This window comes from Vanellus vanellus, assembly GCF_965231255.1.
Source record: "Vanellus vanellus genome assembly, chromosome: 3".
Lineage (NCBI taxonomy): Eukaryota > Metazoa > Chordata > Aves > Charadriiformes > Charadriidae > Vanellus > Vanellus vanellus.
In genome coordinates, this window is record NC_138907.1 from 5,386,455 (window position 1) to 5,410,493 (window position 24,039).

The 24,039-nt window shown below is 35.4% G+C and overlaps 1 protein-coding gene across 1 annotated transcript in view; it reads right to left on the reverse strand.

Moving 5' to 3' along the window:
• Positions 1–24,039, reverse strand: part of USP34 (ubiquitin specific peptidase 34) — a 142,378-nt gene that overhangs the window by 35,566 nt on the left and 82,773 nt on the right. The window contains exons 31-47 of the mRNA XM_082481199.1: positions 23,503–23,625; positions 23,293–23,376; positions 22,892–22,978; positions 20,908–21,108; positions 19,540–19,622; positions 18,173–18,213; positions 17,080–17,204; positions 15,852–16,004; positions 14,498–14,602; positions 13,375–13,430; positions 13,156–13,276; positions 9,387–9,570; positions 4,533–4,696; positions 3,430–3,495; positions 910–1,056; positions 765–821; positions 587–664 (exon numbers count right to left, since the gene is read on the reverse strand). Coding sequence (XP_082337325.1) covers positions 587–664; positions 765–821; positions 910–1,056; positions 3,430–3,495; positions 4,533–4,696; positions 9,387–9,570; positions 13,156–13,276; positions 13,375–13,430; positions 14,498–14,602; positions 15,852–16,004; positions 17,080–17,204; positions 18,173–18,213; positions 19,540–19,622; positions 20,908–21,108; positions 22,892–22,978; positions 23,293–23,376; positions 23,503–23,625 — 1,875 coding nt within the window. The remainder of the gene's footprint in view (positions 1–586; positions 665–764; positions 822–909; positions 1,057–3,429; positions 3,496–4,532; positions 4,697–9,386; positions 9,571–13,155; positions 13,277–13,374; positions 13,431–14,497; positions 14,603–15,851; positions 16,005–17,079; positions 17,205–18,172; positions 18,214–19,539; positions 19,623–20,907; positions 21,109–22,891; positions 22,979–23,292; positions 23,377–23,502; positions 23,626–24,039) is intronic.

A 24,039-nucleotide genomic window follows, 5' to 3' on the forward strand; every position in this document is an offset into this window, starting at 1 on the left:
GTTATGAAAGGTGGTCAAAGGTGTCAAAAAGTTTGCAAAAAGACCACGAATGTGAACTAAAAGAAGAGTTTGACAGGAAAACCAGTTCCTAACCCAAACACAAAATTAAGGAACCAATTCAGTAAAATGGTACTCCATATTTCAAGCTGTCCCAAAGAATTCAAGTGCTTCAAATTCAAGTTCCAAAACTGTTTAAAATAATCAAAACCCTAAAAATTATTTTGGTGTAAGTTTTAAATTATCTTAATAAGCAATAGTACTTGTATATATCAAATCTTTTGACGTTTACAATTCTCTCGTATAAAACATGGCCATAGCATTTTTAAAAACACATAAGGGAGAAAGCGATTATTGACTCTAAGACAGTCTTTATAGTCAGTTCCAAATGGCACCAGCTGATGGCACGATGCATTGAAAAGCTGAAACAATTCGGCCTAGTAACATCAACCTAGAAATACACCAAAACTAGCCTAGAGATACAGAAAGCATCAACGTATTCAGTAGCGCGTGGTGCAGTCTCTCATGCTTGACTGCACTCATTTATAATTGTGATCTATGCTACACATCTCAGCCTGGCATTACTTACATAAATATTCTTCATATCTGCCACCTGGCATCTTACTGTATAGAACTCTTCAGCGGTCTGACTTACGTGCTCACAGTCCTAAATCACAGAAATGAAAGAAAAAAAGCAATGATGCAACTGTTTTTGACAAGTTAAAAAAAGAGTCCTGAAAAGATAAGGATAGGGAAAGAATACTTACCAAAGAAACAACATTGTTTGTGATAACACCTCCAAACAAGCTTTTCACTGTATTTTTCTGTGAATGAATGAATAAATTCTGTCAAGGAAATGTGAGCAAACCCATAAGTTTTCAAGCTCCTTTTTGCTCCCTCTTGGTAACTCACCAGTTCTGGAGACATTTCTTCTATTTTTGTTATTAGGTCAGTGAAGAATTCAGTCATATCTTTCTGCTCTCCAGTGTTCAGTGGCTGTTTATCCATGGTATAGGTTTTACAGAAAGGCCTTGGGTTGTACGCTTTACATTCACTTTCCTTTAGGTAAAAAAAAATCAAGCAAATCAAATCAACACAAATCCTTATATTTTGAAGTTACGCAGATACAGCAAACATGCATATACAAATGTCTATTTAAAAAAGGACATACTTTTACATACAATATCTCCACATGCCTATAAGGCAACAAAGTTATTTACATGCTTAAATGCTTCTGATGAAATGTAAAGCAGTTTTAAACTAACTGATTATCACCATTATGATATTCATTATTAAAATAGCATGAGAAAAAATATTATTAAATAATATTTAATAAAGTGAATCATTAAAGAAAAAGAACTTGGCTGAAAACCTGACACATCCAGTTTCTGCATATCTGTTTAGATACAAAATATAATATGAGGGACATAAGTCTGCATTTATGTATTTCTGGACATCAGCAACTTAGATCTTGAAAGCGTTTAACTCTCATTTAGACTTCTCTATGGTATAAAACTGTAGCATCCAGTTCTCAACTGCGTATGTTCAGTCAGAGAAAAGAATCTGCAGTATAAAGCAATTCTTTAGAATACATCCCTCATTCCACTGCCTTGCACACTGGGAATGCAGAACTTATTTACAGCAGAAGGAACTTTGTTCTTGTAAACAACGATATGCATACTGTTTTTCTTTAAGGATGTGTGGCAAGACAGTGCTTCCTGTAAATATTACCTTTTCTGGAATAAACTTTCTTCAAAATTTTAACAACGGTAAATCTTCACATGATTTCATGTTCCTATATTATTTCACGCTTATGTAAACACCTAGATTTATCTTTTTCTTATTATTCATGGCAGGCACTATATGCCTAAATTCCTTTCCTGTATTTGTCTTCGAAGTGGTTAGGATTTTCTTTCACAAAAGCCAGTGCCAAGAACACAAACACTCAGCTCTCCTCAGTTTTCTTTTTTCATTATTTCAGAAATGTTTCACTATTTTAACAGCACTGAACACCTGTGAACTGCGTCAATTTTGTTTGGTTACGAAATTTCAAAATTGCTAGTTGCTTCTTAACACTTTATTTCAACAGATTAACCTTTAAAATATTGGAGCAAGAAAAATGCAATGAACAAACCCAATATATTTAATTTTATTACCAGGGAAACTGGGGCAAACAAATTGTTCCATGATTAAACGAAGACTCAAGCTCAGAACCCTTTACATCAAGGTCCCCATGACACAGGACTAATGACAATGGTGTTAGACAGACACTCATGGGAGAGTGTTTGTTAAAAAGAAAATATAAATTATTGGGATCTTGGCACGGTGCTCACATATAGAATCAAAACATTCTAACAGGAGAGCCAGTAGGTGTGTTTGGTGGTGATGGAAGCCTGTGGCTATGGTCCTTGCAGTAGCATCTTCAGTTAGACCTGGAGAGACTCCTCAAATCACCATTTTGTTAAATTCTTATAATCCAGAATTATAAATTCTTATAATCCAACAGTCCTGTGTGACCTCCCCAGCATCTGTGTGATTCATTACTACTTATTCACCTTAACTACATACAAAGTATCTCTCAAATATCTTAAATCCACACAAAAGACTGTCCTACGTGGTCATTTCTGCAGGAACAGTTTCCATCAACCATTCAGAAAAGTCAATCTGGAAATCGGACTACACACAGCAGAGGCAATAGTAGAACTGTCCCAAATTCCCAACTGGAGGGCTTTTGTAACAATCAGTCAAATACTTCACTGGGAAGGTACAGACCAAGGTTCAAATCGGTCCATTGTCTCAAGCTGCTCCATTATCGCATCCAAAGAGATGCCTGGCCTTGGAGCTCCTGGACCACTCAGAGATTTAGCAATGGTGCACAGGGTGTCCATACAGGGCACAGCCCCGATACCCAGCTACTCTAGGACTGTAACTAAAAAGCAGACTTGATTTTCATGCTTGTAACTCACTTGTAACTGAGGTCCCATAGCTATAGTAAACATCCTGTGTTCACCTGTGTGTTAACGTGCTGGGGTTAAAATGTTTAAACAAAGGAAGGACTCTCAGACTGTGGCACCTGAGCCTGATATTCCCACCTATTCACTTCACAAACATTTTCTAAGAACACAGTAGACAATCACTAACGTTTGAGAGCTGGTGCTTACTCATTATAGTTAATTCCCAATGCTAAACCCTACCTTAGATTAGGATTTACACTGTCTCTTCATGAAAACTATTATGCCAATGTTTGCTTAACTGATTTGCTGAATAACAGCTTTAAAGTGGCTGAAAACTATTTCAGTTAAGACACTCATTTACAAAACTCAGGCACAAAGCTGCCAAGAATTTCTATATAGAATGGTAACTACCTTTTTCTTGCCTTTTTTCCCCTAAAAAAAATAGGATACTTCATAAAATATTCTCTTTCACACCTACCATTAAGTATGTAAACATTTTCTGGAGTTCTAGTAGAGTGGTCTTGTGTTTCATATCTTCTGAATACTAAAAGAAATTAATAAAAGAAGACTTTATCTTTTTGCTTATAACTTTCCAAACCCAGCCCTTAAAAAGATGAAGCAATCATCTTTTTAAGTAAAAAACCAACCACTTTATTATGGACAATTAAGAAAAATGATTGTGTATAAGAACAAACAGTACACTATTTCACACTCATATATAAAGCACTACCTAACCATCTTCTGGCATGTCAACATTAAAGCTAAGTCAAAAAGTAACTCTATTTTCTAAAAATTTACTGCAGCTAGGGACTTTTGGGAAGGTATTACAAAAGACACTAGTAGTTTTGGAATAATTTTTTCAATTCATAGATGTTGTAGGAGTTCTCATCTCGTCTCTATATAAAGCATTTCGTGTGCAGACCAGCAGCTTCCCTCTTTTATTTTTTACTTATAAATGGCTATTTCTAGATGGAGTTAAGTGACAACTACCAATAATTTAATAACTAAAAGTGATGTGTGAAATATCCTAACTGGCAGTGACAGCCTTATATATGCCCTGTTGATGTCAGGGACCAAAACAAAGCTCTCTCCTTTACAATAAATAGTTAGAAATACTATTGTAGTATTTCTGGAAGTTAAGCAATGTATAATAATTTACAGGACTTGCTGTACTTCTGGTAGCATGAGACACATGCTCTGGGACTTTATAAACATTCAAGAAGAATGATATTTATTTTAACAAAACGACAAATTAGCAGTTAAGAAACAACATACAATTCGGTAAAACTAAACTTGAATAAATCTAGTTGATAGCAACAGAAATAGGAGTTTGAGAACATGTTTTATTACAATGCCACCTTAAGAACCTACTGCATTACAAATATATTAAAAAAATCCCCAAACTCTTGACTTTATGTATCAGCAAAAGATTCCAACTGAACAAAAAGCAAACTAAACTCCTGAAGAAATATTCTTTATCAAGAAATAAGTCTTAAAAGTAAGCTTTTTAGCATTTGCACTGAATCTACATTTAAACTTCTACCAAAACTCACGCAAGGAACATAAGACCCTGAAGCATACCTTTGCAGTAAAGATTGCTTGTCTGGCTTCTGGTATCATGTACAGTTGCTGAATAGTGGATGCCAAGTAACATGTTGCTCCAAGATTAGTTAGACCCACAAATCTACATTCAGCACGAACATCATCATGTGGCCAATAATCCCACTTGTAAGGTGCATGGGAAGCTGGAAAAAATAAGTCACACGTGTGTGTGTGGGGGGATCAATTCAAAGTACAATTCACAAAGACATAAATATAAGTTCTAATAATAAATAAATAAAATAAGTTCTAAACATGGGCTGCTATGCATTTTTTATACATAAGAAAGGTGGGGGTTTTTTTATAATACAAGCCAATCATAGCTCTCTCAACACTCGCACTGCCTGAACTACTGAGAATGTACTTAACTGGTACTTACACTTACAAGTTCCCGAACATACAACAGTCATCCTCCAGCACAAAAACTACTCATCATTTCTACTACCCATTCCTATACACCCCTATATCATACTGAAAGAAAGCAAAGCAGAGTCTCTGCACCCAGAGACTCAATTTAGGGAGCCTTCCCTTCACACCACAAAACACAGACTTGGTATCAGACATAACCACACATGAAGCGAAACCTTTCTTTTCCGAAGAGACAATGGTTTCAGAATGACATCTACTGTAATGGATGCCAGGCTAGCAAAAGATCTTTTTGACCAGTACAAAAGATGGATAGACACTTATCAGAGAAAAGACACAAGTACAATGAAATAACGTGGTTGGCTACACACAAGCTCGAATAAACTTGGGAATAGTTTTTATAGGAAGAAAAGGAATGGTTTTTACTGCACTGCAAAGCCATATATACCAAAGAGATCTGCAATCTACAAGAAAAATAGGAGTAAGCAAGAAGTGAATTGCCTAGAGAATCAGATTGAAAAGACATTTTCTTTTTCTTTAAGTTTTCTGTTCCTCTATATTTCATACCACATGTAGCAATCTATTTCATACACAGCATGGCACTAGACAAGTTAGGCAAGTCTGACAGACTCTTCTTAATAAGTCTTGTTCTGATATGGCTGCCAAGAAATGGGAAGAATGGGAAAATCCTCCTCATCTGCCAGTCAAGATGGTAACCAGACTAGACAAACCATTTGTAAGTGATTAATACTGCTTCTAGACACCGACAGGCTTTTCTTCCTAGCATCCCACGCAGGAGACTGGGATGGGGAGTTAATCATTTGAGCTGCAAAGGCAACTAGATGACACAAGCACTGAATTGCAGGGAACTAATCCAGTGTCCAAAGAAATTCGCCACAGCCTTCCTTGGTATGCAAGACGTCTAACACAAAAACTTGCAAGGCATTTAGCTTTGCTATTCATCTCCAAGGATATCATTCTCCAAAAAGGTAGAGTGTCCTACCTCTATTGAAGTATATGCCGAGATACATAGAAAAAAAGCAAAAACGTAGTCTGGATTTATTTTACAATTCACAAAAGCTACGTGCATTCAAGATATAAATTTTAAATCCTTAATTATTTTGTTAAAGATTAAAGGCTCATTAAGGATTCTTCTCAATTCATACTACCAGCTATAAATTCAGGAAACTATTTGGCATCCTCTGAACAGATCCTCGCATCTTCAGAGACCAGACCCACAAGATGTTCTGTTGCACAACAAATAATTGTTGTAATCTTCCTTTTGGCATTGGCATCAAAACAACCGCAGCTTCAAGTAGGGAAGGAGTTTTAATTCTCCTGTTTCAACAAATCTCAGCAGCGTGACCTCATGTTACCTGGTTACATTAGGCTGAGCGGCCAGTTGAAACAAAGCTCTCCTCCACGTTTAACCTCCTAAAGAAAGTAATTAGCGTGACAGAACACCACAAAATTCCCTCCTTTAACTGAAATCCTTAAATTGCAACATCTTAATTCACCCTTTCTGATGTCAGGACTCAGCATCTATCGCTGTGCTCATAGCTCATCAAGTTGCAATTACAAAGAAGTCGGAGGACTTCTTTATACTTCATGAGAAATGTTGGGATTATCTTCCTCCTACTTCAATCTGACAAAGGGCTTTCAGAAGTCTGACAAGGAATTTCTTAGGAAGATCTTATTTTCTCCACCCTGGGATTTTTAAGCAACTGTCTTCATTTTGTAATAAAAGCTTTCCCTCTTCCATATGGATCTTAACTAGAAAGGTAAATTTGTGCCTCGTTTATGTCTCTCTCCTTTATTTCTCACTGTCATTATAGAAAACAGCTTTTTCTCGGGAAGAAATAGGGAAACTTGTAATATTCACATTGTATTTTAAGCAAAATAAAACTGAATTTCTTCCTCTTCAAATGACTATGCATTTCTCTGTATTCCGATCATGCTTCTGCTGCAAACATAACATCAGACACTATCTTAAACTTCCCAGAAAGCAGTGCAGCTGCTCTTGTTTCCCTCCTTCGAACAGAACGTTTTTATTAGTCTTGGTCTTTACAGAAAGCAAAACTCCAAAACACCGCAGGAAATGTTATGAACAACCAGAGGGTATCTAAATCCCCTCTTCAGTAAGATCAGAGTCTGCATGAAGTGTAAGCCCTCCCTGTTGAGAAAAGCGAGGAGACAAGTCAGCTGATCAGCTACTTAGCAGGTCACTTCCTAATTATCACTTGCTGAAAATGCACCAAGGCTTCCCTGCGTCTTCAGTTAAAAAACCACTGTTATCTGTGAAGCAGAAAAAAGCAAGCAATAATTCTCTTCTTCTATCCGTCAATGAAGGGAGCTACGTTAGTGGAAATTTTAAAGAAAAATGCTGCTGCAGTTAAAACTTTACTACAACTACTTTACGTTATTCATACTAGTATAAGCCTGAAGAACAGTATACAGTTGTACATTTTAATATGAACAGAGTTCTGCTAGAATCGAGTCTTAGTAACAGTATTTTTAATAATTTTTTTTCTGTCCCAAGGAAAATATACTGGATTTCCTTTAATAAGATGTTTTCTTTTTGAAAATTTTGCTTTCTTTTGTTGCCATCTCTTAAGAGCATCCTGGCTTCAATCACTTAGAAACGTGACAAAAAATGGTAGAATAGCAGAGACGGCAATTGGTGAGACTAGAGGACAACAACGGTACAAGCAGCAGGATCAAAAATTTCTCCAGTGAACCACAAAACTAAAACACTAAAACCAAAGACAGGATGGAAATTTATAATATTTTCCTTAACGTTTCTCCTAAGGAAAACAGAGAGGCAGGCCTAAGAATAAGAGATTTTTAAAGACTAAGAAGATTAGAGAGATAAGCCAAGTGGAAAAATCCAGTTTTGAGAATCTTTGGATCACATCAACGGAGTAACAGGACTTTAAACAAATAAGGTATCAGAAGTCCTGTGTCAGTTGCACATCAGAAAGGGACAATGGCACTCTGCCAGTTGTAATAAAATTAACATTCATGAAACAGATACACTGAATATGGAACAGGAGCACAGAGCAGATGGCTTTGGAGAACTCAGGAAGCAACAGACAATCTAGAGAAGAGTATCTGGAATAAAGTAACAACTGCGGAAAACGTTACAGAAAACTTTAGCACCTAGCAGTTACTGGGATTTGGAGCGGGAAAAACACTAACTGTAAAAAATGAACGATTGCACCTGGAGAGATACAGACAACCTCAGCAGCAGCAGATGTACGCACAGCAAACAGAAATATCCAATATTTTCATAAAATATATTCTTCAGATATTTTCCCAGACCATAGCAGATTTTGGAAGCTTTTTAGAAGGCCCCAGGCATATGAGTATAGAACACAAAACACTATGATCAGATTTCTCTTTTGCTTCCTGAACTGTAAGGCACAAAATCAATTCCATAGATTATAATAAATTACAGATCCTCAGGTTACAGGAATTTAAACTGGGCATGTGAAAGGAAACCTGTCAAGCTAAAAATGCATAATGAGAATTTGCAAATTGAAGATAAAATATTAACTAACTTCAAATTTTGGTAATTTACATATTATACATAGGAATTGAGTTTCCAAAACACAGGAAGCACAAAAGCCAAGAGGCATAACAAAATTGTATTAGCACTGCATGCAGACATCTGGGTACAGACTGAAAGTCAACTACAAAGATATTAGAGACTCTGAAAACATGACAGTGGTGTTAATACCCAATATATCTACAGTACCTCCACGGCACTTATATACTTTGCTTTATATGTAAACATACTGTGTTTCTTTATGTTAGAAAGAGAAAACAGAAATTAAAATCCAGCACAAGCCAATGAAACATGTAAAATCCACTCTAACAATGTTATCTACGTTTCAGTGTCATTTATCAGGACCACGTACTTTAAATAACCCATAATTAAGAACAGATGATCTGAAAATTACACATGCAATTAAATCCACTCATTTGCTAGGTGAGCAAAAGATGCCTGCATCTGCTCTGTGACGCTAACATAAGTGATGGCGGATAAGTAGTAGAGCTACAAAGTGGAATTTTAAGAGCAGTGTTAGTGGCAACAGTGCCTGGAAAGTAAGACCATGCAGTTTAAGTCTAAAAATATTCTGCGTCATCTTTTCCTTTCCCTGATTCTACCCATGCATTCTTAAGAGATCAGTATTTTTAGAAAGCCATTAAATGCAGACACTTCTGATGTATGTCAAGAGGAAATGGAAACTCCACGATTGCAGTACTGTTCACAATGGTGGCTAGCCATCCCCATCATGAACACACACTCTTCAGAATGGGAGTCCGTATTATAAGTACACTTCCATTTTATTTACTGAACTTTAGAAATCTGAAAATTCAAAACAAAACCAAAACAAACAAAAAATGCAAATGGACTAGTTTTCCACAAAATACTCAAAAGCTATATATGAATAAAGGTTCTCTTACACTGCATGTGTTGTGCCATAACCCAGTTGTGGAGCAGCCTATAGTTTTCCACGGACCCCTTTACCATTTCTACCAACAAGTCATAAGCAGCAGCCCTTGAAGAATGTGACTTGCATTTTGGCTGTTGTCTATCTTTCAAACTTGGCAGCAAGAACAGAAGATTGAAGATGTCTCTCAGAAACTCCTGTAAAACAGTTCAATCAGCAGGTTTAGCAGTTTGAACACATACTTAGAAGACAACCATCATGTATTAACAGTCTTCTAGAAACTTCTAGAGACTTTCTATACCTCTACAATTTACAGAACTTTCTGACTTGTATATAAGTTCTGAATTTAAAATTTCAAAAAATTTTCTTTATACTACATGAAGTGCACTGTAAACATATTATAGCCTAAAGAGAAACATGTCCACTGAAAAAGAATGACAAATTATGCTTGTCATGACTGATAATTTAATTTGACAAACCACACACATGTATTTTTAGTAACTTTGAGACTAGTTTCTCATAGTGAAAGACAGCACATAACCTTAATTGCTCTACTAGTTTGAGTGTTATGAATCAGTAATTAACGATAAAACATGCACTAAATTATGTTCCATATGTACTCTAAGTGTATTTTTGTGTTGTTTCTTGTTTGGAATATTAACTGAACTACAAAAGGCACAAAGCACAGCTGTACCAAATCAGGTTGCCTTTGGATGACAAATACATAATATACACTGTTATTTATCTTTAGCATCCCAGAGTAATAAACTAAAACACTGAGATGGACCTGTCTAAACTTCAGTACCTTCCTTTTATGTAGTCAATTTAACTCAATAAAATTCAAACAAAAGTAAAATATTAAAAGGACAACAAAAAATAATGATCTGTATAGGTCTGCAAGAACAGGTGGTCATACTCTTCCACAACTCCAGCACCTTCAAAGAAGCATACAAAAGGCTTTCCTCCACCTTTCAGCTACAAAGTGAACATTACTAATTAGTCATTTTAAGTGGTATAATGAGAAACCACAAAAGACAAAATTGAGCAGAATTTATAAAGCAATATTTCAATAAATTTCCTTAAACAACCAGCAATTCATGTGCATACCTTGTCTAGGGCAATGACATGATCCACAGCCTACACTTCGCTGCTTCTGTACACTGTCTACAATCTTAAACTGTATTTAATCATTAAATTACATTAGTAGTGTATCATTTTAGTTGCCTACATAATCAGACAATAAATCCTCTGCCTCTATAGAATTTTGATGTGTTTTCTTCCCCAAAGGTACCTTCTTGAATTCTCTTTTTAGGAACGAAATTCTTCCTCCATTTGTAGAGCGCAGGCTACCAATCCAGCTATTATACTTTATTCTACAATTTCTAGACTGTAATTACAAAAAAGTTCTTCCTGAATTTCTCCATTGAGGTATATTCAGTTAAGAAGCCTTTTAAGGTTGAAGGGCCAGACTCTGCCGTAAAAGTTAACTAAATTCTAAATATTTCAAAAAATGGTCTTCTGTAGAGTACACAGCAAAATAACCATAAAAAAGCCTTGTTCCGGTGTGCAGAGAAATTCCTATAGTCTTAATATAAAATCTTATAACCAGGGTCTTATGTTTGTAGCTGAATAATATGGAGAGGTCTTCTGGCCAACATAGCTTACCAAAGTTCTTCCAGATTTCTCCACACTTTGGAGAAAGAAAATGCATAAAATTAAAAATAAATAGATACCTGGTTTCTTGGTAGCTAGTCTGCATCAGGAGCACTTGCAGGGCAGCAGCCCGATTCCTTTTCATTCCTAACCATACTTGTCAGGTGTAGATGATTACAGCTCATCAGCAGACCAGCTGCATTTACTAAGTGAAGTTTTAGACTGTGCTGCAGCCTTTTTCAAACAGGTGTTTTAACACACCAGCCACCTTAAGGTGTCCTAGACTAGAAAAGCAATTACTTCAGAGGTCTGAATCTTTTTCTGATTAACGCTTTCAATCTTGTATTTGTGCCAATCGAATTCTGACACGTTGGAGCAGGGAAGACAAAGAACTCTATAGATGGCTTCGCTCAGAGGCTAAACGCAAAAATCTTGTTAAAAATATATTTCTCTACCAAAGCGGCCTTAAGATATACCTTTCTAGTGAAGATGTGCTAGTTCGTGTATGTTAAAAATGTATTTTTGTCCACGTAGTGTAGAATAAGGTAGGCGGTGATTATCTATAAAAGACATCAAAGAAGGTATCCATTGTTGTCACAAAATGTGACCTTCAAAGTTTGACAATATTTGCCCAACAGTAATTTTGTTTAATTAGTAAGAGAAGGAATCTGTAGGGAAGAAAAGGCACAGCAGAACATCAGAATCCTCTGGGCAAGTCTAAACTATCTTCAGTGTTTGCCTGGGTATTTTTTCACCAGCCTTTGCTCAAAGGGAAGCATGTGGTTTCACAATCCTGCTCTATTACACTGAACACAATACAAAACTCTTCACTGATGCTCTTTATAATGTGCAGTTAATAAGCGTTCTTAATTAAAAAATTAAAAAATGTTCAGAATTTAAAAAAATTAACAGTAGATCGTGACTTAGTCTCAGAAAACGTACGAAGCGTATGTCTCTCAGCAAAGCCAGACTCTTTTTGAGAAGTTGGTTGTGGATACTGCTCCGTTCACATTCATCTATTTTTCAAATCAAATTTCTGGCCTCCCTGTCACATACTACATACATGCAACATACTTTAGGATTCTGTATAGTATCACTCCTCTCTACTTAAGCTTCCATTTTGTTTTCTTCTTATACTTTTCATATATCCAACCCACATAAATCTGATCTTTGCATACCTCTTCTATTTTAATTACTACATCATCCTCCACACTGCGCTCTGTGCATTGAATTCTTGCTCTAATTTAATCTGCAAGCTCTCCATACTTAAAATACAGTTATTCCAGGAGAATTACACAGTAGTAGTCTTTTAAAATCCTGTCAGCAATGTAACTTTATGTTAGGTAGTGCACAAAGTGGACACTGTTAAAACTTTTGGACTGTAAAATTACCTTCAGGGCCATTTTATGATAAAAGACAGAATAACAGACAGGATATATGCAATATAATTGGATACAGGGGACTATTTTCCTGGTGAAACCTCACTAAACGTCCAGTCATACGCTCAGTACAGTCTATAGAAAAAACGATCAGTTTACGTCAGCTTATACACCAGGCAAAAACATCAGTCTAAGTCAGCTTTTACACCACCAAGTTGTTTTTTTTGTTTGTTTTTTTTTAAATGTGACCCCAAACCACAATTTTTTAGCAGCTTCCCCTGCTTAGCCACTCTCCCATCTTACAAGCAGAGGCAGAATGTAATATTCTTGGAATATGCGTCTGCCTCTGTATAGACGTAGAGCTTAAAAGCTGCTTTTAGATTACAACTGTCCCAGGATATGGTTAAAAAGCAGCTGTTGTTAATGATTTTTAAACCAGTTAAAGCTGATCAGTATTAAAAAACATTTAAAGATAATAAATGAAAAAGAAAAAAAATATTTCTGGGATGCAAGAACTCTATCCTGAAATTAAATATAGTTAGAAAGGGAAGGGACTGTATGTGCTACTTTTTAATAAAGGAATGATATGTGTGTTTTTAATCCATCTTTCTAAGGCTAGAAATATGATACGCTGTCATATATCGGGCCCTGTAATCAAAATAGCGGAAAAAAGGTGAAATGAAGAAAGTACTGAAAGACGAGATGACACTATTTTAATCTCTTCACGGTCTTCCAGCGTCCTTTTCTTACCTGGCCTTCGCGAGAAAACTTAAAGGGTGGTTTGTGCTTAATAACACTTGTTGCAAGACGAAGTAGTCCTGTAAGTCCATCATCTTCTATATTACCATCTTGATGGTCAAGGATTTCTCTGCTATATATGCACATGTATACAAAAGAAATGTTAAAACTGTCCCACTGATAATAAATGTAATGCAACTTACAAGTGAAATAACTGTTGGCAAACCTTACCTCCGAATGCAGTCAGCCAGATGTCTTGCTAGTGCGTCTAAATCAAGCAGCGTGGTCTGATTAAAATAACGAAAATGGAATATAAATCGAAAATAATTATGTACTTTATGAAGTACAATCTATAAGCCTAGTCTGAAAGTATGGTTATGTTTCTGGATGAAATTTTGTTATTGCACACAGAAAAACTGTTTTTTAAAATCAATGCTGTGCAGTTCAAATGAAGTAACATTTATTCTTTCAATTGCAGATCCCACAAAAATACTGTATCTACCATACCGAAAAGAATGGAACAGTACTATTTTAAAGTGTTTGTTATTTCTCACAAGAACACACTATTTGTTGTCAGAAGGTTGAAAAGTCTCATTAGCATTTCTTGCTTGAGCAACATGCAGAAGAAGTAGGCAGAACTATAGCCTAGCTAAGAGATTCAATTAATAAAACAGAGATGGAAGGAAACTGAGCAGAGGAATGACCGGGGAGGAACAAAATTTTTGCCTCTACTGGGAACATGCAGAGTTAGGAGAGGACAAGACTTTTCCATTCTTGAGAAACTAGGATTAAGGCTTTGTCTTTCTTCTCTTCCCACACTCCTGCCACAAGACTGAAATAGAGAGATTTATGCAGGGCCACCAGCCAGCACAAGCAGTTGCAGAGTTTGCTCAAAAGGTAGCTTTAACCCTTTAGAAATGTTTCAAAAGTTGTGAAAAAGTTTTCTAACCTCTGCTAAGTGGCTGTTAACCGAAATTTTTTGCTCTTTCAGCTGTAGTCAAATACTTCATTACCTCCTCCTTAGACCGCATTGAAACATCAACAGTGAATCTCTCAGATAATTACAGTATTCCCAATGTCTGTTACCTTCACCTAAGTTCACCCTCTTTGTGTATTATACCCATTCCCTCTTCCTGACTATACAGGTTTAGTATCTGAAGCTTTGTTTGGCCAAGAGCTACTGAGTACGCATTAGAGAGTAAAGAAAGCTAGGAGATGGGAAAGTTCCAAGAGCTGTTTACAGCAGTTCACCATATCTTAAGTAAAAACGTCTCATACTGAAGTAAAAGTGGGCTGAATATCCGCATTTAAGAAAGCAAACCCATGGCACATGTGAATGCAAAGCAAAACCTACCTGACTTGCATCTTTGACGTGTATGTTATCAATCAGTTTGCACAGCAGCCAAAAATATTCCTTACAACCTGGTCGCAGCACTGTTTCTTCTTCATAATCCTCTATCTGTGAAAAGAAATTGCTTTTGTTCTCAAGTACCTTCAGACAAAATAACTGTGTGTGAAAAAAATGTAGTAAGCCCAGTTACTGTTACGAGAATATTACTTTCTACAAGCCCCTATTTAAGATAAGCCAAGTATAGGAGCAACATATTTTACAATGGTTAACAGTGCACGTTCGATTTTTCTTCTGAAATATTTATTAATTTTCTTGAAAGATTAACAGGATGATCTGCCAGATACTTAAAAAAATATTCAAAATAGTATTGACTCCATCCTGACCACCCCAAATTGCAAAATTTTCAGTGCTAGACTGGACAAAACATGAGAAACTTTGGCTGAATTCAACATTAGTTAGTACAATTCTAATTTTAAACTCTTCTGAAAATGAGTCAAATAATGCAAAATTTTCTGTAGGTTGTTTTAACTTTTTTAAAAAAATATCAACAGAGTTTAAAACGAAAGCAGTTTAAAACTGCATGAACCACACTAACCTAAAATCAAATGCCCCACAGGGTCACCAGAATAACTGCTCGACAGACCCAAAATTGAGATTTACACTTCACTGCCATACAAGCCATAAAAGTGCTCCCCTTCAGATCTAGCTACAACAGCTGAAGGCAGCACAGCCTCCCCTGATATGCATTGCTAGGTCTACAATCCCTAATTGACTTCAGGCTAAATCATCCAGGTTAGTTCAAACCATCTCCATTAACCTCCATACATTAACAGTGAGAACTCCTCCTGAAGTAGCTTTGACAGCATCCAAAGAATCTCTTCTATTTAGTAGAGCTGTGAGGACAATAATATTCTGTGGTGGTTTGGGCATAGTCCAACAGAAAAACAGCAGCAATTGACTGGGGAACGATAACATTCAGCCACAACAACAGAGGGCACCTAGGTACGTGTAAAACAACGTACTGATTTATTTATGGACTTACCTACATTTAAAAGTGAAATTGAAGCATATATTGAAAGCACAACTGTTATTCCCTAACAGTTTGTTATGTGGACACTAAATTTCCAGAAGAAGAGCGCTTCCTAAATGCTGTTTCTGCATTTCTCTAAGCACAGGCAAGCTCTGAATTACTGTAGTGTCACAGCTTTAACTACTTCTGTGAAGTTTCTGGAAGCATCTGAAGTCTTAATATCTCAGTGTATCAAAAACAGACACAATGATAATACGTGCTACCATTTTTTCTTTTTATATTAACAAAACTAAGTTTAAATAGTCTTGTAATTTCTTAAATTCTTACCCGGATCGGTTTCAGAGCTTGAGCATCAGGGAGAAATTTTAATAAAGTTGATGCAGCCAGCAGCAGAAAGGATCGATTAATTGAGTCTCCCCCATCCAGACCAGAGAGAGATAACTTGTATAAACCATTGCAAGACTCATGGCGAACGGCAGTCTTTATGAAAAATATGAATATTAAATGATTACAGATGTTATTTAGAAGATTTTTTTCTTTTATTGACTTTTCTTTCATATGTACATAATTAAGTTCCTCTCATAATACCACTCAGGTTATCAAGGTAGAATGCCTTTCTAAAAACACGTATTAGAAATAATGTACATATAAATTACTTGCAGAAAAATGCAAAAGAGACCGTTCTAACAAAAAAAGCTGATTTGTCTGTGCCTCTTGTCTCTTGAGTTATATATTTTCTACAGTAAAGATTACAGCCAGTAAAACAGAAATATCACCAACTAGAAAATACCGCATCTGGGCAAATTAGGGAAATCTGTGTGATGCTGGAACTTATACTTACTCATTCCTAACTGTATGGTTAATTTGTTTAATTTCACTAGAAGAATTATTTTCTTCTTTGTTTTATATTTTCCATAGACTATCTCTAACCCAGCTTTGGAAGTTTGCACTCTTTCTTTTCCAGCGTTTTTAAATGGAGTCAGCAGGTAAGCTTTTTCGGTGCTTGAGTAATAAAGCCAATACAGACACTATGTCTGTATTGCACCTTTAAGCAATCACTTGTAAATAAAAAAATAATTCTATCTTCATGCAATTTTCAAGTTTTTCTTACATTAGAAAAAAATCACTTAAAGCTAGGCAAGATTCGGTAATGACAAACATTTCTATATCAGCTCTCATTCACCTCATTTTGTGATAAAAAGTATAGCTAAAGAAAAAAAATATGTGGGAAGTATGGTTAGACTAATCCACGTTAGAGGGCATCACCCAGAAACGTCAACAAATTATAATGAAAAAATTACCTTCAAACAGAAGCCAAGAACAAAGACAAGAGTTTAGGAACTGGTTTGCAATCAACCACAAATGTGCCATCTCACACTGTATTTTAACTACAACTGATTACTTCTTAAACAGGATTGCGAGTAACCAAGTCAGATCCTGCCTAGTTTTAGCAGGAAACAACATGCTTTGCATTTATTAGTAGCTTGAAACCAAAGTTAGTCTTATTCCATATTATGCACTAATTACTGATGCAATAACCTCTCCTTTAACGTACCTCTGGAATAAGAAGGGTAAGCTTCTTTAGCCAGTCTTGCAAATGATCACTGTCCGCCAGACTGGATTTCACCAAGGAACAGCAGTGAGCCCAACTCACCAAGAGCCACATTGAATAATGAGTGACTGAAAGACAATGAGATAAGATTAAATCACTCTAACAAACAGAAGAGGCTTTTTAGCTGGAAGAGTTGCGTACTTCTAGCACATATGACATTTATTTCAGTGAGACTAACGTACAAGATTAAATCCTTACTGGCACATAAGATACAACCTAAACTGAGAATTTTACCAATACACTTACTAAATACTGACCATTGTACTAATGATGACAACTAAATTAATTACTCTAACTATTACCAGTCTGGGGTACAATCCTTTCCTGCATCTCTACTTCGTAAGCAGTGAGCTGATACTTTGCTAACAGGTTGCAGCATGTCTTAACACGAACATTTCCCTGGACTCACTAGTATATCTGTTTCTTTCTTCTTAACAGCTAAAAGTAAGACTATAGTAGGTAATATGCAGCATTTACTGAAAATTTGAGTTCATAGACATTAATATCCCCAGGGGAGAACAAAGTGGACAAACTGAAGGCAACGTATAAACCTAGGAGGACATACCTACATTTATGCATGCCTGTGCTGTCCTTTTGACAATTACTTTGATACAGACTTAATCTGACACAGGTCATTTAGACCTTCACAAGAGGGGTAGATGGGGGAGCTCCAAGGAATTCTGGGCCCAGAATGATTTCTGTAAACCAGAATAAAAGTGACTATTGGCAACTCTGTTATGGTGTTATATATGCCGCTCATTGGAAGATAAGAATACGGCCGGTTTTCCTACCAAAACCAACTCTTCTGAAGATGAAGGCATAGCTACGGTATAAAACTTCACTTCGTATTAAACAATTTCCAAAGAAGGAAAGCCTCTCTGTGTATTCCCACCTTGAGTGCGACAGCCCTAACACTACCAAGGAACACAGTTTTCTAGCATTCTAATGGTGGAATAAAACAAACACGTAATTTTTTATCTTCAGTATGTTTTCATTACTACTAGTTCACAACATACAGCTATTTTGCAGCACTAACCTTCATGCCTTGATCTGTGATCAGACTGAGCTTTCAACACCCTGAACAGGAAGAAGATAAAGCCATTTGAACTTTATCACAGAATGTAACAGATTATCACTTAGAAATACAAGTACACACAAGAAACAACACAGTTACTCTTAAGTACCCACTAAGAAAACTAGAATTTTAATCTTAAAAGGATTCATTTCTTGCAGTATTCAAAATTGGCAACAAAAATAAACCTATTAAAATCTTCAAGCTTTACTGACTACAAAATAAAAAGTCAAGAAAAAAATACCCACAACCCATTTATTTTATCCAAGAGTTGTAAAACAAAACTAAGAACTGACCCATACAGAAGAAAGCTAGTATTCTTCATAGAAAAATCACCCTTTGAACAAACATTTGCAAACTTTAGACAAATTTTAAATGTCTGTATTTATTTACTTACATTTTTATAAATTGCAATAAAAGGTTATGAAACCAAGACCGTACTGGATATATTTTAAATTATTCCTGAAACTCAACTAGAAGTTAAAGTTAGGCACACTTGCAGACTTGACTGGAAATGCTCTGAACGTCCTTAATCTTTAAAAACATGGTAAAACGCACTGTTCATTATTTGGACTCCAGTAATTCTACAACACCAAATGTAGCAAAAAACCTGTCCTCCCCACCATCGGTCTGATTCTGTCATGGCACAGTTTTACACAGAATTGCTTTTCTCAGGACAAAAGGCAAAAAGGACAAAAATCTCTAATAGCCTGGTTCTGAAGGCAAAATTTTGCCTTCAGTACATGCACACTGACTAAAACAGTAAAGGGTAGTTTCAGCAGTAATAAACTAATGTTATTAAGATGGAAAAAATAAGTCAAAACCGGCAGATGAATAAGCAGCTTAAAAGTGAATTTCTTTTAATTTCTCCTTTTTATTGCCTTGAAATCGAGAACGCCAATTGCTACAGAGGGGACAACGAAATAGTTTTGGCATGTAAAATTTATGAGAGCATACCGTATATATTTTGTTCCTCCTGTCTTATACCCTGGAGAACAACTGGTTAAACAACAAGGGATTCTATGATGCTTAATTACTTGACGCTTAAAAAAACACCCCAAAATATTTCTGACAATTTGTTTCGTTCATTGATTTTTCTATCACTGACGACCAGTGAGAGTTCTCGCCACTCTCTGTCACTCCTCCTATAAGGGCAGGATAACTACCAGAAGAGGTGACTAAGAAAAGCAAGTCTAACACCCGTATCAGAAATTTAAGTCTAGAGACATTAACAGGGACTACAACCGAAAGAGCTATTTATTTTATTTAAAGCAGAGATGAAAACGTGCACACTTGATTAGCTTTACTACAAAAATAAAAAGATATTGTACCTAGGTGCCAAGTTGTCATATGTATAAGCAACTGACATAAGTCGCTGAATCAAACTGGTTCCCTGGACAAGTACAAGAAACACCTTTAAAAATTGAAGTCAAAAGAAAAAAAAAAAACAGTTAATATAACAACAAGCTTTTTGATCTATTTTTAAATTATACACACTGTGTGATTCTAAATCAAACCCACCTGTGGAGAGGGAAGAAGAGCAAAAGACAAGTCATAGCATCTCCACAGTTAAAACTTACTGGTTTTTATTAAAGCAGATCTAAAATCCTGTGTTATATTGACTAAGTCTAGATGCAAAATTTTCATTTTATTTCTCTAAGAAAGACAATTTAACTGAATAGAAAAATCAACCATTTACTCAATCATTTTAGTAAAAACAGTATTATTTTTTAAAGCATGGATTTAAAAAAATCTTAGGCTTGAGGAGACAGGGGTGAGGATGAGGTCGGATATGGAAATTTCGCCCGTCTCTGTGATCAACATGTTTCACTGACTCTACATTCGCTTAAATTATTCATCTTTAGAGAACCTGACAGGCTATACAGAATTTCCAACTTAAAGTCTGAAGAAAGTATTTTTAAAATATTTAGATAGCAAATCCACTGCAATCAAAAATGCTCATCAATGACAATTAAAAATTTAAAACCAGTTATAGAGACTGGTAGCAGCAGCCAACGTTGAAAAATTTAACGCATTTGATAATTTCCCTCTATCATAGTAGCTTTGGCAATTTAAAGATCTGGTTTGTCAAAAATACTGAATACTTAAAGAATAGTTAAGGTCTTTCCATGTGTAACAACGAGAAATAGGAAGTTTGGCTCCAGTTCACAGCTCAGATCTACACTTTCTGGCAATCATAGCTGGTCCTGTGCCCAAGAGCAATCGATTTACAGCGAACGCATCTCTGATGCCAAAATACTACATTTTCTTGGTCTGCATTAGGAAATTAGCATGCAGGAATCTGGTAGGAAGGTTTACAGGTTTAGGTAAGTTTACCGCACGCTCGCTCAGATATCCTTACTAGAGTTATTTTAGTGTTTCCCAAAGGAATCTATAATGGATTTAGTGAGAATGTGGACAGCCCATATAACAAGTTACTATGAAAAACAAGAGTAATGAATTTGGCAAATAAAATCTAAGAAATAGGGATAATCACCAAACCCCCTTTTGATTCCAGTTTTTAAAACTGCCAGGTTTAAAGCAATTGAAATACTTTTTAGAAGAGAATGACATGTAGCATATAGATTAATATTAGTATCTTTTGCACTCCATTACTTTATTACCACAATAAAGGCCTCACACAACAAAGGAGTCATTTTTATAATGTTCACACAACGGACACGCTGTTTATCTCTTACCTCCGTTAAACGAGGTATATGAAGGCCCTTCACATGGTCGCTTGCAGTCTTCCTTGATTTGCCTGGCCATGTTCTTTTTCTGTGACTCTCCGCTACACCAGACCAGGCAAAGACATCATGGTAAGCTAAATCCAGATCTGAAGGATCAACTGCAAACTGGCATATCAGCTTCAGCAAGCAAGCAAGACAGTCCAGCTGCCACTGTGAATAACAAGAAAATGATAATATTTTTTTTTCAGGGATTTATTTTATAAATAATTCTATGCCTACTATGGAATTTGAAATGAAAAGGTTAAGTAAGGTATAAAGGACAAACGGCTGGAACTAACTGGTAAAACATCAGCAGAATAGTCACTAAAGAGGAAAGGTGTTAAAAAAAGGTTACTTCTTACAATGAAAACATTTTCATGATCTAGTCCTACTAACAGGTGCATTCGAGACGTTCTATTATTCAGCGCATGAAATAACAGAGGAAATGGTACAGCAGTTCAGCTCAAAGAGTTAAGAGCCTTTCCTGCAATGTATTCAACTAACGCACAGGGTATGAAGTATGGTATACAGAAGTGCTTTCAACTTGAATATATTTAACCATGCAGAGACAATAGATACTACTTTAAAAATACCATTTGCTATTGTAACATCTCTTATTAGATGAAAACCACTGATCCATTTAGTAACTCGAGATCAATTTTCATGCACTCAGCTGCGTGGCTATGGCCAAACATAGCACCTGCTCAGCTCCACCAGCAGAAGGTGCATTATGGGAGTACAAATAAAAAAAAACGGAGCACCATGTCACAGCAACACATGAAGCAGGTCAGCTATCCAGCACCTATACATACATAAATCAGGACTCTGTACTAAGGCACTTAGTTGCAGAATCTGTTATTATTTTCATGTTGTTGTGCACACTTTCTGGACAGACCAATAAAAGCAATCATATAAACTTTATTTATTATTCAGCTCATACACTGAATAGAGAAAAGGACAACTTGTTTCTAATACTGAAATAATTTTAGAACAAAAACATCAAAATCAGTTAAAAACTATAAAACTCTTTTAAAAAGTGTACCTGCCTTCTTTTTAACATTTCAGTAACCATCATCAGTTTTATACATACATGTGTATGCTTGTCCATTTACCTTTTTTATTTATTTAAGACTCAGAGCATGGGATAATCAGCTGGGTTTTTTTTAATCAAATGCCACAGAATTAAAAATAAAAGATAAAAATTAACTCTGTTAAAAAAAGTTTTCATTATGATGTGAATTTAGCTCAAACTAATAACAGAATAATAATGAAAAAAGATATTATATAAGAACGACTAATAATAATGTTCATTATTGAAAACTGTCTTTATTAACACTGTAGCCACGGTGTGCTACCACTTTTACCTCAAAGCCAACAAGGGAAAATGATACTTCTTGGCCTCTTCAGATGCGAAGACAATTAACAGATTACTGCTTTTAAAAACAGAGTATAATAAAAGTTTTCAAATAACGACCTTCCCTAAAATAAGCAATAAAAAAGGTAAAAATAAAGGACCCCCTTCTTGTTTGGCAAATTTTGACTTTTTAAAAAAAACTGTGATATGCAGCGCAGTTGCAACCATTCCTAAAAATGGAACCCCAATTATTTTTTTCCCTCTAAGATGTTCCCATGATCTACAAATTTATGTTCTACAAACCAGGATTTTTTAAGACAAAAAATTAAACCAAAAATACACAGAAAAATACAAAGGCTGGTTTTAAAATATAAAAAAAGCAGACGTATGAAGATTTTGTTTTTAAAGAAAACAAATTTTTCCAGGAATATAAAATATCCAAGAAAAAGATACAATTGCACAGACTCTGGTGGTTTCTATTACAAAATTAATTTATTTCACATACAACAGAAAAGTAACTATAACAAAGGCTGAAAGTAATGAAGTCTTTACAAATGACAGCTATGTTATTCTGGAGAAAAAGGGTGAATAAACACCTACCACAGTCCACGATTCCTGTTCTTTAGGCTCTAAGATTCCAGAATTGAAAATTTCTAATAACTGTTGGAGCCCTCCAGCAGCAACAAACTGTAAGTATATTATGGAACCAATGTGAGAAAAAGCAAATACAGACATATCACTAAGTTCAGTTAGATAACAATTTAAGCTTTATAAATGAATAAAAAAAAGAATCTGATAAACCATTCAGCTGGATGTTTTATGAAAACCAAAATAAATAGTTGTACACAACTATGACAAATTTACAGGCTTGATAACACAGAAAAGTTTAAAAGGTTATACCTAAATATGAGACCAAAAACTTGGATAACATTTTAAATGGGTTTTCATCTTTTTTGAAAAACTATGTTAGGTGTCACAGAATACTGTAGGACAAATCAAACCTTGCAGCTCCATGTGTTTTTACTATTTTCTATTTGATCTTCACTGGAATCATCTGAGTCTGGGTAAAGATCGCTATAACTTCCCTAAAGATAAACAAGAACAATTCATTGTAAAAACAGTTAAAGAATTAAAATACTATAAAATAACTCATCAATATATACTTTGGTTCAGAGAGAAAAACATATATTCTGTGCAAGGAACTCTATTACCGTAGATTCGCGTCTAATTCTCCTATTGGGCTTTCCCAAAGCTTCAATAATTTCCAGGGCGTACAAAAGTTTATGGGCGCTTTTTATTCGCAGAAGATCCTTCCAGCTAAAGCCATCATTACCCTTAAGAGATAAAAAAGACAGAGAGCAATTAACACAATTATATCTAATGCTGATCTATCTAAAAAATGCAAGGAGAGGATTTTTAAAGTGACATGGACAAATTATTTGGGTTTATATTTCATCTATTATTTGAAATTAGAAATTTTCAAGCATTTTTCTACAGATGATTAAAAATTTGAATTATGTGAATTCAGCAATGAAATTTGAGTAAACCTCCAACATTATTATAAGCTAACGTACACATAATTTTAAAGCAGAGGAAGTGAAATGTTATGCTCTAAATTATAACATCCACCAAAATTTTGATGCATGTGTCCATAAAGAACCATAACATCTAAAAACTGTTAATATGTAATTTCAACAACTTTAAAAGAGGCAAAATTTCCATCTATAGGGCAAAAAAGGACTAAGTAA